Genomic DNA, 14177 nt, shown 5'->3' on the forward strand with positions numbered 1-14177 from the left:
ATGGAGACTGAGGGGTGTGACAGTCCATGGATTGGAGCCAATCATGAGAATGGAGGTTTAGTCTCAAAGGGGCTAAAAAGTGTGATGCCAAGAAATACCAGCCCCATCACCTTGAGACTCAACTCCTACAGGGGGCATTCATCGAGATTTGGATATGAGGTCTCATCTCCTGCCAAGGGTTCAAAGGGCAGCCCAGCTCAAAGGAGACACAACAGCAAGTCTCCATACAGGCCACGGAGAGATGATGGTAATGCTCTTGCTCTTACACCTCTACCGAGTTTGGATGTTCAGAGAAATATTAGTCCCTTCTCAAAAGCTGAGCCTGCTAGGCATATTTCTCCCTATAGACCTCAGGTAGAGGAGCACAATTTGTATAAGAATGAATTCGTAGGCTCACGTAGAAAGCAAAAGAACAGAACACCCAGTAGCGTAGAAAATGGAGCTCATCCTCAGCTTCTTGAAGCTATTAGAGTGACTGAGAAAGCAAACTACAAGCATAGATCAGTGACTGCTCCAAGACTCAGAGTGAGAGAGAAGGACCAAAAAAATGACTCTGGTCATAGGTTGCAAAGAGAAGAGAGGACCTCCCCACCATTGTCAAACATGATTCAGAAACCTAAGGAAGCAGCAGCCCATATAAAAGTACCTTCGATCGGTGAACTCAATGAAATGATTGCCAAGGCAAAGCTTTCTACTGGTCAGATAGTTGATGATTCAACAATTGAAAGCACAGATTCCATTTTACCAGGTGATATCTTCTTTTCTCGTCAACACATAGCATTGGCAAAGCAGAAAGATGTCTTACCAAAAACCAATGGCTTTGAAATCCATGATAGCCAAAGCCCTAAATTGGTTTCCCAAAGAGATGCTGCTGCTCATCAACGACTTAGAGCAAATGATAATTCCGATTCTCTCTTTTTCTTTCCTTAAATCTATTGTTATTGTTGACAATGATAGATCTAGATTGTTCATTTCATTCCATAAATTGTTCATTTCATTTTGTTCAAGGGGCCCTCTGGTTCTGGGAAGAGAGCATTAACAATGGCTCTTCTACATGAAATATATGGTGATGCTTGTTGGAATGTATGTTCTGGTCATCAACTATGGCAACATTTTGAGTTATTTTTTCTTGAATATTATTTCTAGATGCCTAAACTGAATTTATCAAACTCTAATGCAGCTATCGCATGATTTAAGATATTTCCAGATTCAAGTACGCTCTAGTTTAATAATATTGAAAAGTTAATTTCTGTGGCAACTGGTTTAGGAATTTCTCTAAATATTTTTGTAATATTTACGAAAATCCATCTTTCTAATCCACTGTTGTGACTTATTGTTACCAATATAATTAGAAAAGTTACGAGGACCATTTATTGATATTTGAAGACACTTTTACTGAACTCAATTAATCCCTCAAGATATTTGAATAATTCATGTTTTCAAAGGCTAGAAACTCATCACAGTTTAGATTCTCATAGGGTTTGTAAAATTCAAAACCAGCTAGAATATGCACCAATTGATTAACATTCAAACAAACTTCTAATTCTTTAAGGGATTTTTAAAATCTTCTATTATGTTATAAATCTTTATAGTACTAGGATAACGTTGCTTTACAAGGTAACCAAAAGGTATTTAAAAAGCTACTTTTTAATAAAAGAGTGCATGATCATGCCTAGAATCATAAATGAAGGTTTTTTAAAATTCAAACGCTACAATTTGTTGAATTTTATTATGAATTAGCAGTTTTAGAGATTACCTCCCAAATCCAGTGCCACAACTCATTTTACATACCAACAGGAAAGAAGGCCCATGCAAGTAGTAGTTCCATTAACATCCAGCCCTCAGCATGTGGAACTCAATGTAAACTTGGAAGCAAATGCTAAATATGCCCTAATGGGTTTGGTCAAGGAAATAAGCAGTGAATTTGCAGTTATTCCTGAATTCAGCAATGTTAATTTCAAAGCAAAATATAAAGGTCAGTTTTTTATGTGTGCAGAATTTCTCTGGATGATTAACCCAATCTTTAAAAGCTAAGAAGGTTCCTTCTTAACATTCAGTTTCTCAAAGGTTTCTTGATTTTTCGGGGTAAGAAACCTATCACTTTGGAAAACAGGAGTAGAGGAGGTGGAGGTTTTCTTATGGGCTCTAGACTTCCCAACCATGATGCTAAGGATTGAAAAGAATGGAAAAAAGAAACAAAGAAGGAAAAAAAAAAAAACACATAAGGGCAGACTGCATCAGACAGGGTTAGAGAGAAAACACAATAGAAAATATCAATCTATGTGATGCATGAACTGAATGAACAAATCATGCATGCTTTAATGCAGTGAAAACCATTCAATTATAGTTTAGAAACCAACAATTGACTTGAAGAAAGAGGTTTAGAAAAAAAAAAAACCCCAAATTTCGAAAAACCAATTTCAAAAAGTAACCCAAATTGAGCAATTAACCATCATACTAGTTAGGAAACATCATATAATGAATTAATCAATCAATTACACAAGTCAATTTTACCAATTACAGCCCAATTGAACAAAATCTCCAATTTTGTGTAGTTTCAAGCCCTAGAATTTTAAATTGTTCTCAAATCACCAAATTAATCAAATTAATGCATGGGAAACTTGTTTACAACATCTAAGAGAAAAAACCCAGTGATCAATTTTGAAAGAAACCAACTCAAAAATCAAAAACCCCAAAAATCTATAGGTCTGAAAATTTCACTTAAAATGCATGAAAAGATTGAATAAAATGAAAAAGAAGGGTTAAAAAGGTCTTACTGGCACTTGAAGACAAAAACCTTAAGAAAATTAGGAAGAAAACAACAAAAAATTGACTTGAAGTGGATCGGTCGAAGAAGAAGAGAGCAAAAGCTTTTTAAAAAAGTAAGAACAATGTGATGAACATGTGAGAAAAGCCTTTTAAAAAACTCTGACCGATTTTCGATCGGTCGAAAAACATATTCGATCAGTCAAAAATCATATTGGATTGATCCAGCACCAATCGAGCACCGATTGAGCTAGATAGATTCAAACCTAATTTTTTATCGCATTTTCGATCGGTTAAGCAACAGGTTCGATTGATCGAAAATTTGGAAAATACAGATTTTTGAAAAACAAAGCATTTTAATGCAGATCCTCCTCAAAACACATTGTTTTATGAATAAAATGCAAGAGTATGAGATGAAAAGTTTTTCAAAAACACTTGAATTCAACACAGATCTTCCAACAACAAGATTTTCAATCAATTTGTCCCCAAAAACTCAAACATTAAAACATATTTTGCATCAAAATCAAGGAACTTTTAATCTTGGATGGCCACAACAAGATCACACACAATATCATGTACGAAGTGTAGCAAAGAATAACTTGTGTAGTGTGTGCAACTAGTAAAAGCACGAGATACATGTGAGGTGATAAGTAGATAATAATCCATCACAATATTTACAAAATTTATCACGTAAGTTTGAAAGCGACTATCACCTAAACAGTTACATCATATAACTCTCACATCTCCTAAAATATAAGCTTGCAATCATGTAAGTTTCTTGATTTGTCTCATAATGTACATACCAATTTTATTTCAATTTGAATTTATTATATCTCAATAATGTACACACCAATTTTATTATTTAAACCGAGGCTATACCTTATGTTCTTTTTGTGCATGTGTTACACTTTTTCAAGCACAAAATCATATGATATGCACTAAGGTGTTCATGATTGGCTAGTGAACAATGGTGAGATGGTTATTTATGCCTTTCTCTTAGGATTTTTTAGTCCTTATAATAAAAAACATGTGACTTCAAGATCAAGATCAAGTGATCAAAAACTATAAACAATTCCCACACTACATGCACTACAAAACTAAAACTAGCAAGGTGCAGTAAAATAAGCTCATCCAACTAAACAAAGTATATAAACATGTTATGTAAAGATAATATGATCAACCTTGATTATAAATCCAAAAACAATAATGCAAAACACATTTTTCCCTTTCTTTTCCTCATTTTTTTTATTTTTTTATTTTTTAAAAAAATAACAAAAACAACCTAGTATGAAAAGCATGAATGTTATGCAATGCAAATCTTAAAAACAAAGAAAACAAAACAACAAAAGAAGAATGGTCACAAAGAATAGAGATATGAAGCACAAGGACCAGGTCAGAAAGACTCAATTAGATTTTGCATCAAAAACTTTTTATATGCAACTCTTGCATTAGAGTTATTATTCATATTAGAATGATAAGCAACTCCAAGATTGGAATAAATATTTAAAGCCTTTACCAACTCACCAATAAGTACCATAGGATCTTGTGCTTGAGGCATAGGTACTTTTGGCTTATTTGCTTGCTTAGCAACTTGCAACTTAAAATAGTTTGGACGAATGTGTCCAGTCTTTTCACAAAAATGACAAACTCACAAAGGTCTATCACACAACGTATCCTTAGGAAGGGTAGGATTCTTAGGCTTAGACTCTTTAAGATCAACCATAATCTTCCTAGGAGGTGTAACTTCTATTGGTTTGACAATCTCACTCAAAAGGGGCACAGAAGAAGAAACAAAGTTCGTGGAATGAGTCTTAGACACCGAGATGCTATCTTCAAAACCTAGACCAGTTTTGTCTAAGGGAGACTTCTAAATACTCAACATGTGTTCAAGTTTAGAACTTGCAATCCTATTTGTTTATTCTCTAGCAACAAATAATTCAAGTTCCAAATTCTTAACTTTATCAAGTAACAACATGATTTCAGTCTTCTCCTTATCAATCAATTCATTAGCATCAAACAATTTCAACAACAAATTTTTCTTATCAAGTTCAAGAGAAGCAATTTTCTTTAAACCTAAATCAACATTCATAGCATCCTTTGCAACAACCTTGCAAAGCTTATTGTAGGCTTCTTGCAAATCAACATTCTCAGAGAATTCCCCATCAGAAGGGTTCTCATTAACCATAACATTTTCATCAACTATAGCAGTAGCTGTGAAAGCAATGAAATTTCCATCCTTATCACTACCAGACTCATGATCAGAAACTCCATCATCACTAAGGGTTACAGCCATAGCTTAACCCTTTGATCTCAAGAATGTAGGACATTCTAATTTCACATGACCATACCCTTGACAACCAAAACATTGTTGACCCATGAAATTATGGCGAAAATGCACTTTTGGTCCCTACATTTTGGGCCGATTCTCGATTTGGTCCCTAAATTGATTTTGCTCGTGGGTCAATCCCTGATTTTAGAAAATCGTTTTTATTTTGGTCCCTGCCGTCAACCCAGTAACAGAAAAATCTGAGGTGGCAAACGAAGTGCATAGATGGCATATTAAATGCTAACACAATTGAAAAATAATAATAATAAATACGATGTTAGCATCCATGTCAACATCTAATTTTAAAAAATATATATCAATTTTAACAAAATTAAAAAACATAGCTTTATTAGAGACTAAAAGTGCATGATCATACCCTTGACAACCAAAACATTATTAGAGACTAAAAGTGCATGATCAAAAACTTCATCATCACTAAGGGTTACAATCATAACTTTACCCTTTAATCTCAAGAATGTAGGACATTCTGATTTCACATGACCATACCCTTGACAACCAAAACATTTTTGACCCATGGAATTATTAGAGGTTTGACCTACTTTTTCTTTAGGTTTATCAGTATTGTTCACTTTAGTGGGTTCATTCCTCCTAAAATTCCTAGGTTCAGCATTTTTTTACCTCTTGCCCTTCTGTTATTGTTCCTAAGAAAATTTCTAAAGTTCTTGGCAAGATATGCAATCTTTATAGCAGAGAGTTCATCATCAAATCCATTCTCATCAACATTATCAACTGACTTAAGAGCCATTGATTTGAATTTGTTTGTCTTGGGTAGGTCTAACTCATAGGACTAGAGAGATCCTATAAGTTCATCAACAGGGATGGAGTCCACATCTTTGCTTTCAGTAATGGCAGTCACTTTGGGTCTAAAGACCTCAGTTAAGGATCTAAGTATCTTCCTAACAATCTTAGATTGGTCATAAATTTTACCCAAATTATAAGCAGAATTAACAATATCATTAAGTTTAGCATAGAATTCATCAAAACTTTTATCATCAGACATTCTAAAACTTTCAAACTTTCCTCATCAGCATATTATGGCTTTGCTATTAAAAGCTGCTACTTCTTTCTGAGAAGTTTGCCACTCGCTTACAGGAGTAGTTGGCTTCTCCCATCCATATTCAACGAAATTCCAAACTCTCTCATCAATAGATTTCAGGAATACTTTCATCCTTACTTTCTAGTAGGCATAATTGTTCCCATCAAAGTGAGGTGGGATCATAAGAGAGTGACCATATTCCATGACAGCAAGGGTCAAGGATCAATTTTTAGATCAAAGGATCTAAAAAACTAGGGCTAACCCACTCTGATACCACTTGTACGTTTTTAGACCCCTTAAAACACAAGTTGTTTAACCTAGTTATTTAACAAAGTGATTACTTAGGTAAATTATTCAAATATAGGTTAACACAAGTAAATCATATCATGTAAATAATGCGGAAAATAAAGAACACAACAATATGATAACTCAGGAAAACCAAATCGGTAAAAAACCTGAGGAGGATTTAACCTAGCTATCCTCAAGGTAAAACAGATCCACTATGAAAGAATTGAACTTTTACAATAGCGATTTAGACCACTAACATCCTATTGTTACCTCGAGTAGAAAACTTACTACCATAACCACATGACAGCTTCGAGTCCACAGACTACTTCTTTCATTGATCCACAGCAACCACAAGTACTCCCACTTATGTTTTTCTTTAAGCTCTTGAAATAGCAACTAAAGAGATCACCAAGCTCTTAACATCAATCTTAATCTTGATAACCCTAAGTATGTATGAAGGTAAACACCTCTAGATCTCATAAGAGATTTATACACACAGCATATCAACAACCTCTAAAACGTGGTTAGGGTTTTTCCTTTTATACTTAAAGCAAAATATAAAACCCTACATGTCATTTGGGCTTGGGCCGAGTTGGAAAATTCTACAGAAAAACAATCCGCACGAGCTTCAATCAATCAAGTTTAATTTTCGATCGATCGAGCCTTGCAGAAATTGAATAGTAATTTCCTGCAATTACTTGATTCCAACTTTACACATAACTACACTTTGAGCAGCCTAAGTCTAAACTAAATGTTTTGATCATGATTTGCCAACATTACACATTGAAGTTCTAATATATTTATATCCTAAAGTCTTAGAACCTAAAATATACAAATAGTTCTTGAAATTGAAAGATTCAAGCTTTTTAAGTTTATTTTATTGATTTATACAAAACAAAGTTTGCCTACAAATTAGTTTGTAGGCAATGGCTACAAATTTTCTATTTCATTTTATTGGATGTGAATTTTAACAAATTCACCGTAGGATTATATTTTCTTATTATATCATCCATGCTTACAAAATTTCATGAAAATCAAAGATCAGTAACTATGTTATCAATCAAATATGTCAATTTCAATTTTTGGTAGTACTAAATTATGTATAAAAGATAAGTTCATAGATTTAATAGTAAATAATATCCTATTTGAATGAAATTTGACATGCATGTTAAATGCATGTTAAGAACAAAAATAACATGAAATCGTTCTCCAAATAATAATAATAAGAAATTTAACGGTAAATTTTTAAAATATATAGCCATGTTAATTTTTAGTGGGAGTTTGTAAAATTTGTCCATTTGTCTTGTCTGCTTCTTTTCCTCCCTCGAATAGTTTGGTTTGACCTAGACTCTTGCACACAAATTGATTATCTCTTGAGTAGGAACAAATCATTTTGATTCTCCTTATCTTGAATGAAAATGTTTTATAGAAAATTATTCTTGAATCTTAGTGTGTGGAATTGCGCCCAACTTGTAGTAACTTTATCAATTTGTATTGAACTTTCTTGGCAATCAAACACGTTACAAAAATCAAATTTACCAATCTTTTTATATATATTTTTATATTTAAAATTTTCTTTTTTCACTTTCTTGCTATTTCTTTGTAACCAAACAAATCTTCATTTTTATTTTCTCAATTTTCTTTTTTACTTTCTTGCAATTTCTTAGTAACCAAATTGATCTTCATTTTAATTTTCTCAAATTTCTTTTTTACTTTCTTGAAATTTCTCGGTAACCAAATAGTGTCACATGCATTAGCTTCAGAACCACACTAACCCAGATACACCATCATCAAACCTGAATTACCACCACCAAAACCGCATCCACCACTACTAAATCCATCACCACCAAATCCTACAATCAAATTTCAACCACAACTTTTTATAATAAAAAAAAAAAATCAACCACAACTCAAACATATTTTGAACTATTAAACAACTCAAAACCTCACACCATCTCAAATCAAAGAAGGAGAGACTTAGTGGGTGAGTCCAAGAAATGTAGAGATAGAGGGAGAGTGCAAGGAAACCACCTTAATGGTGGTGAATGACGAGGAAGAAGATTGATTGCCAGCAATCCAGGAGGAGAAATATTCATCAGTCCTCACTAAATTGTAAAACACAAACCCATAAAACTGATTTTAGTGGGCATGGTTGCTGTACTTAATAGATCCATGGGATCACGTGGTGGGTATGGGTCTCGGCGATGTGTCTATGTATCAGGTGATGGGTTTGGTGGGTGGGTAAAGGCTTCCACTTCAAAATTTGGTTATTGTGAATTTTCTGGTCTACATATGATTTTTGTAATTTTTTGTGTTCCTGAGATCATCTTCTGTGTTTTAGTGTTCCTGAAATGCCTCGTTTTTTTTTTCTTTTTTCTTTTTTTTTTGCTTTTTAATTCTGTTTTATTTTTAGTTAAAATTGTTAAATTCAGATACTGATGTGGATGTGGATGCTAATTGGTATTTTTTAATACTAAATAAAAAATTATTATTATTTTATTAGCCATATAAGAGTTTAAAGTGACACATGCATTCCATGTGCCAAGTTTGCATTAGGGCGAAAATGGTAATGGTTTTCAATTTTTGGGGACTAAAATAGGTGTTTCAAAATAGTATGAATTAAAATGGGAATTGACTCAAAATATAGGGACCAAAAGTGTATTTTCACCCTAAATTTTTAAGCTGGGTTGATTGTTATGTCTATGCCAAATTTCATTTTTATGTTTTTGTGTTTGATTGATGAGAAAATGCTGGGAATGTTCCTACATTTTTTTTTTTCTATTTTTAAATCGAGAAATTAAAAATGATTTTTTTAAATTAAATGTTGATATGAAATTTTTAAATAGAAATTAAAATATTTTATTATTATTTTATTTTCCACGTAAGCTTCAAGAGTGTAAGTTATGAAATTCGTTAGCCACGTAGACGTTTTTTGTTAGGGAGTTGACGGAAAAGACCAAATTAATTGCAAGTTGAAAATGATAGGGACCGAATTGATTGCTATCAAAAAAATATAAATTTTGTACCTTAAGAAGCGAACATATATTTCCCATCTCCTAATTTATTCCATGTTGACAATTTTATTTGTCTGTTGAACTCCCTGAAGTCAATATAAGCACCCTTTATTTATGATTGTTCCATGGCTTTGTACATTGTGTTAAGCACGTCTTTTTCCAAAACAAGCGTGGGTCTTGCTGTTACACATGCGTGTTCCAACCTGTCTGGTTGCTTGTCATTTTTGGGCTTTTACAACTTGCCTTGTCGCATTGCTTATAGCAATTTGTGACCATTGTGTTTTTGGCACTACTAGTGTTTAGTTATTTAAAGACTAATCAATATCTAATTATTTTTAACCAAATCAATGGCTTACTTAGCACATCATTAGACCTTTTGTCTAATCAGCTTCTTCTTCTTCTTCTTCTTCTTCTTCTTCTTCTTCTTCTCTCTCTCTCTCTCTCCAATCCTTCTCTTCCACATAGATTGATCATCTCTTTTGACTAAAAACACATCATTTGATTATTTTTATCTTGAATGGAAAGATTTTATAGAAGGTTGTTTTTGAATCTTGGCATATGAAAGTGTGTTTAACATGAAGGTCGGCATTATAGTCTAATTTTGGGGGTTGTCAGTCAAAAAACCATTTCATATTGAATTTTATTTTGGGTGGCATAAATCAACTTTCAAAGACAATGCATTCGCGTACTTCTATAGTTAGTGAGATTTTTCATATAAACTTGATTTCTTTGTTATATATTTTGTACGTTGATTAAAAAAAGAAAAAGAAAAAAAAGAGAACCTTGAAAAAAAAAAAAAAATGACACTCCCCTTGGCCCCCCCTTGATGTTTATATGAATTACAGTACACATTTCAAATTTCACCACCAAACCCTACAATCAAATTTCGACTACAACTTTTTGTCCAAAAAAAAAAAATTCAACCACAACTCGGATATATTTTGAACCATTAAACAACCCAAACCCTCACGCCATCATAGATCAAAGGAGAGACCAAGTGGGGTGAGTACAAGAAAAGTAGAGATAGAGGGAGAGAGCAAGGAGACCACCTTGATGATGGTGGTTGGTGGTGGTGAATGACAAGGAAGGTCATTGACTACCAACAATCTAGGATGAGAAATATTCATCAGTTAGCACTAAATTGTAAAAAACAAATCCATAAAACGATTTTAATGGGAATGGTTGTTGTACTTAGTAGATCCATGGGATCATGTGGTGGGTATGGGTCTAGGAGATATGTCTGTATATCAAGTGATAGGTTTGGTGGGTGGGTAAAGGCTGCCACTTTGAAATTTGGTTATTGTGAATTTTCTAGTTTGCATTTGATTTTTTGTTTGAATTTTCTGTGTTCCTGAGTTCATCTTCTATGATTTTGGGTACATGAAATGCAATTTTTTTTTTTTTTTAGTTAAAATTGTTAAATTTAGATTCTGATGTGGATGCTAATTGGCATTTTTTAATACTAAATAAAAAATTATTATTATCTTATTAGCCGTGTTAGTGTTTAGAGTGCACCTCATGTGCCAAGTTTGCATAAAATGGCCAAAATGGTAATGGCTTTTGATTCAAGGACTAAAATAGCACTTCAAAAAAATATGAACTAAAACAGGAATTGGCTTAAAATATAGAGATCAAAAGTATATTTCACTTTAAATTTTTAAGTTGGGTTGATTTTTGTGTCTATGTCAAATTTGATTTTTATGTTTTTGTGTTTGATTGATGAGAAAATCTTGGGAATGTTCCTACATTTTTTTTTCTATTTTAAAATTGAGAAATTAAATATGAATGTTTTTTCAAATTAGATGATGATGTGAAATTTTTAAATAGAAATTAATATATTTTATTATTATTTTATTTACCACATAAGTTTCAAGAGTGTCAATTATGAAATTTGTTAACCACGTAGACATTTTTCCTTAATTAACTGCAAGCTGAAAAAGACAGGAACCGAATTGATTGCTATCAAAATGTAGAAACCAAATTGACAATAAAACCAATATGTAAAGGCCAAAATGATATTTTTGTGCTAAGAAAAAAAATATTAGACTGTATTTCTTTCCAAAGAAATGCAAATTTTGTGGAAACAATTTTTAAAACAAAATGTTGTATTATAGACAAAGAGAAATTTAAAAAAAAAAATATTACAACCATATGAATGCCTATTGATTTGTGGGCAAAAGATAAAGGAAAATAGAATTAAGATGTAAATGCATTTTTAATTTTTACATTTTGACCAAACTTCTATTTTGATTCCTACTTTTTCATCGTTGGCATGAGTCAAAGATGCTCTCTCTCAAATAATGTTCTCCTTTCTTTCCTCACAGCTGGCCCATGTATAGGGTTCGGATCCAGCTACATCAGCATTCACACTTGTCTTGATGGGTGTTGTTCTATATATTTAAAAAAAAAATCCATTTTGCATGAATTTTATTCCAAGTAGTATATAATATAAATCAGCCTTCAAAAACAACAAATTCATATAATTCTATAGTTAATGAGACTTTTCAAATTATACTTGGTTTTTTGGTTAAAAACTAGAGCATTCACATAAATAAGTTCCAACCAAAATCAAAATCTTGAAAAAAAGAAATGGTACTCTAATTTACAATCTAGGATTTATTTATAGTACAATTTAGACTTATAATTACTCTATTATATATTCATTTAATGGAACAAAACTCTACTCTAAGTCTCTGAGATTCAAAAAAAAATTAGAGCAGTTAGAGCTCAACTCGCACGTTTGGAGGTTAGCACAAACATCAGCACTTACATTTGAACTTTTTCTTTTTTTCTTTTTCTTTTTTTTCTATAGTAGAAGTCACTACGATAGTGCGATCCCAAAATATCATAAACAAAACCTATATAACTAATATAGAATTAAATATGGAAATATAACTTCAAAAACAAAGGAATGAGAGCATGTCTAAAAATAGTTCATGATGTTAGAGATATATATTCGACATATTAGCCCAATATAATAGGCCCAAGCCTATTCCTGCTTGTAATAGTAATCTAGGGTTTAGTCGCCTATATACTCATGTTAGGGTTCATTGTAACACAAGGTTATTATATTACACTCTTATACAATAAAGATGTAGCCCTTAAGGGATTCCTCCGTGGATGTAGGCCGTCAAGGCTGAACCACATAAAGCCTCGTGTTCTCAGTATTCCTATTCTATACTTCCCCTTTCGCATCCACTCTAGCATACACAACATAATATAACACATCACATTGCTAATAATAATATATATTTAACATGGTATTAGAGATGAACTCCGTTCTTGGCATTAAACAAACATCTCTACATAGCAAAGAAGATTCTTACGTGCATATCACCATCTGAAGTCACATATGTTTGCTTGCTGGATCTAGACTCCACGGCATCTCGCAGCCACCATGGCTCTGTGCTGTGTCAAAATCTAACAACCAAGCAAGCCGTGACTTAACATATCAGATCTGTGCAAATCAAGCCCTCGCCTAATGAAACCAACAAGACAGACGTGCTCCACGGCATATCGCTACCAAAACCCAGGAACCCGACCTCCAACTGCAGCCGCAAGCACCACCACGCACGGACAACAGCTCCTGGAACTCTCACACGCGCCACCGAAGGTTCTCGACTCCTAGCTTGGATCTCAGCCACACGCGCCACCAAGACAGCCTTGTCGTCCCCCGATCTACATGGCTTGAGAATTTGGACCTCATTCGACGTTACACGCACCCACACGAGCCGTCAGGGTTTCTTTCTCACCACCACGCGCCAGTACACGCCGTCACGCGCCTCCCATGCAATGAAGAAGTCCTGCTAATGTCATCTGACGTCACGAGATGACGTCATCACTCCACGTCAGCATGACACGTCGTCAGACACGCAAGCCCTAGTCCACGTCAGCGACACATCATATGATGACATCATCAGATCTGCTACCCGATCTGTGACCCAACCCGAAAATCCAAAACCAACCCGGTCCAGTAGCCTTTGACTTTGGACCAGTTGACTTTTTGGCTTCGACTTTTGCATTGACTTTTGACCAAAAGTTAAAATTTTTTGAAAATGCCTATCTTGCTCAGTTTTTCACGTAGATTCCGATTTTGGACTCCGTTTCTTCATTTGAAACTCCAAAATTGGTCAATTGGCATATTCTTCATTGTGGTTTCTTCAAAGGCATTGTTCATGGCATCTTCAAGTGATATTCTCATGTTTATCCAACCTCAAGCCTTCATCAAGCTTCTACCTTGAGTGTGAGGGAGGATGTTAGAGATATATATTAGACATATTAGCCCAATATAATAGGCTCATTCCTGCTTGTACTAGTAGTTTAGGGTTTAGTCATCTATATATACTCATGTTAGGGTTTATTGTAACACAAGGTTATTGTACTACACTCTTATACAATAAATATGTAGCCCTTAAGGGATTCCTCCGTGGATGTAGGCCGTCAAGGCTGAACCACGTAAACTCTCGTGTTCTCAGTATTCCTATTCTATGCTTCCCCTTCCGCGTCCACTCTAGCATACACAACATAGTATAACACATCACGTTGCTAATAATAATATATATTTAACACATGAAAAAGTCAAACAAGACATTTGCTGAATATGTATTTAAGGAACTCTATTTTCCTTTGTTTGATGTACACTAATCATTTGAAATACACTAAGATAGTCTAACTCTCTGCATTTCTTTAACCCATTGACCCACTAATAATTTGAAATTGTCTCTGA

General features: G+C 33.6%; 1 protein-coding gene across 1 annotated transcript; it reads left to right on the top strand.

Annotated features, from left to right (window-relative positions):
• Positions 1–930, top strand: LOC111990907 (uncharacterized). Its single transcript, XM_024022673.1, has one exon. It carries the CDS (start codon positions 1–3, stop codon positions 928–930), a length of 930 nt encoding a protein of 309 aa, XP_023878441.1.
• Positions 931–14177: the final 13247 nt, after the last annotated feature.

The sequence above is a fragment of the Quercus suber genome, unplaced genomic scaffold, assembly GCF_002906115.3.
Source record: "Quercus suber isolate HL8 unplaced genomic scaffold, Cork oak 2.0 scaffold_549, whole genome shotgun sequence".
NCBI lineage: Eukaryota > Viridiplantae > Streptophyta > Magnoliopsida > Fagales > Fagaceae > Quercus > Quercus suber.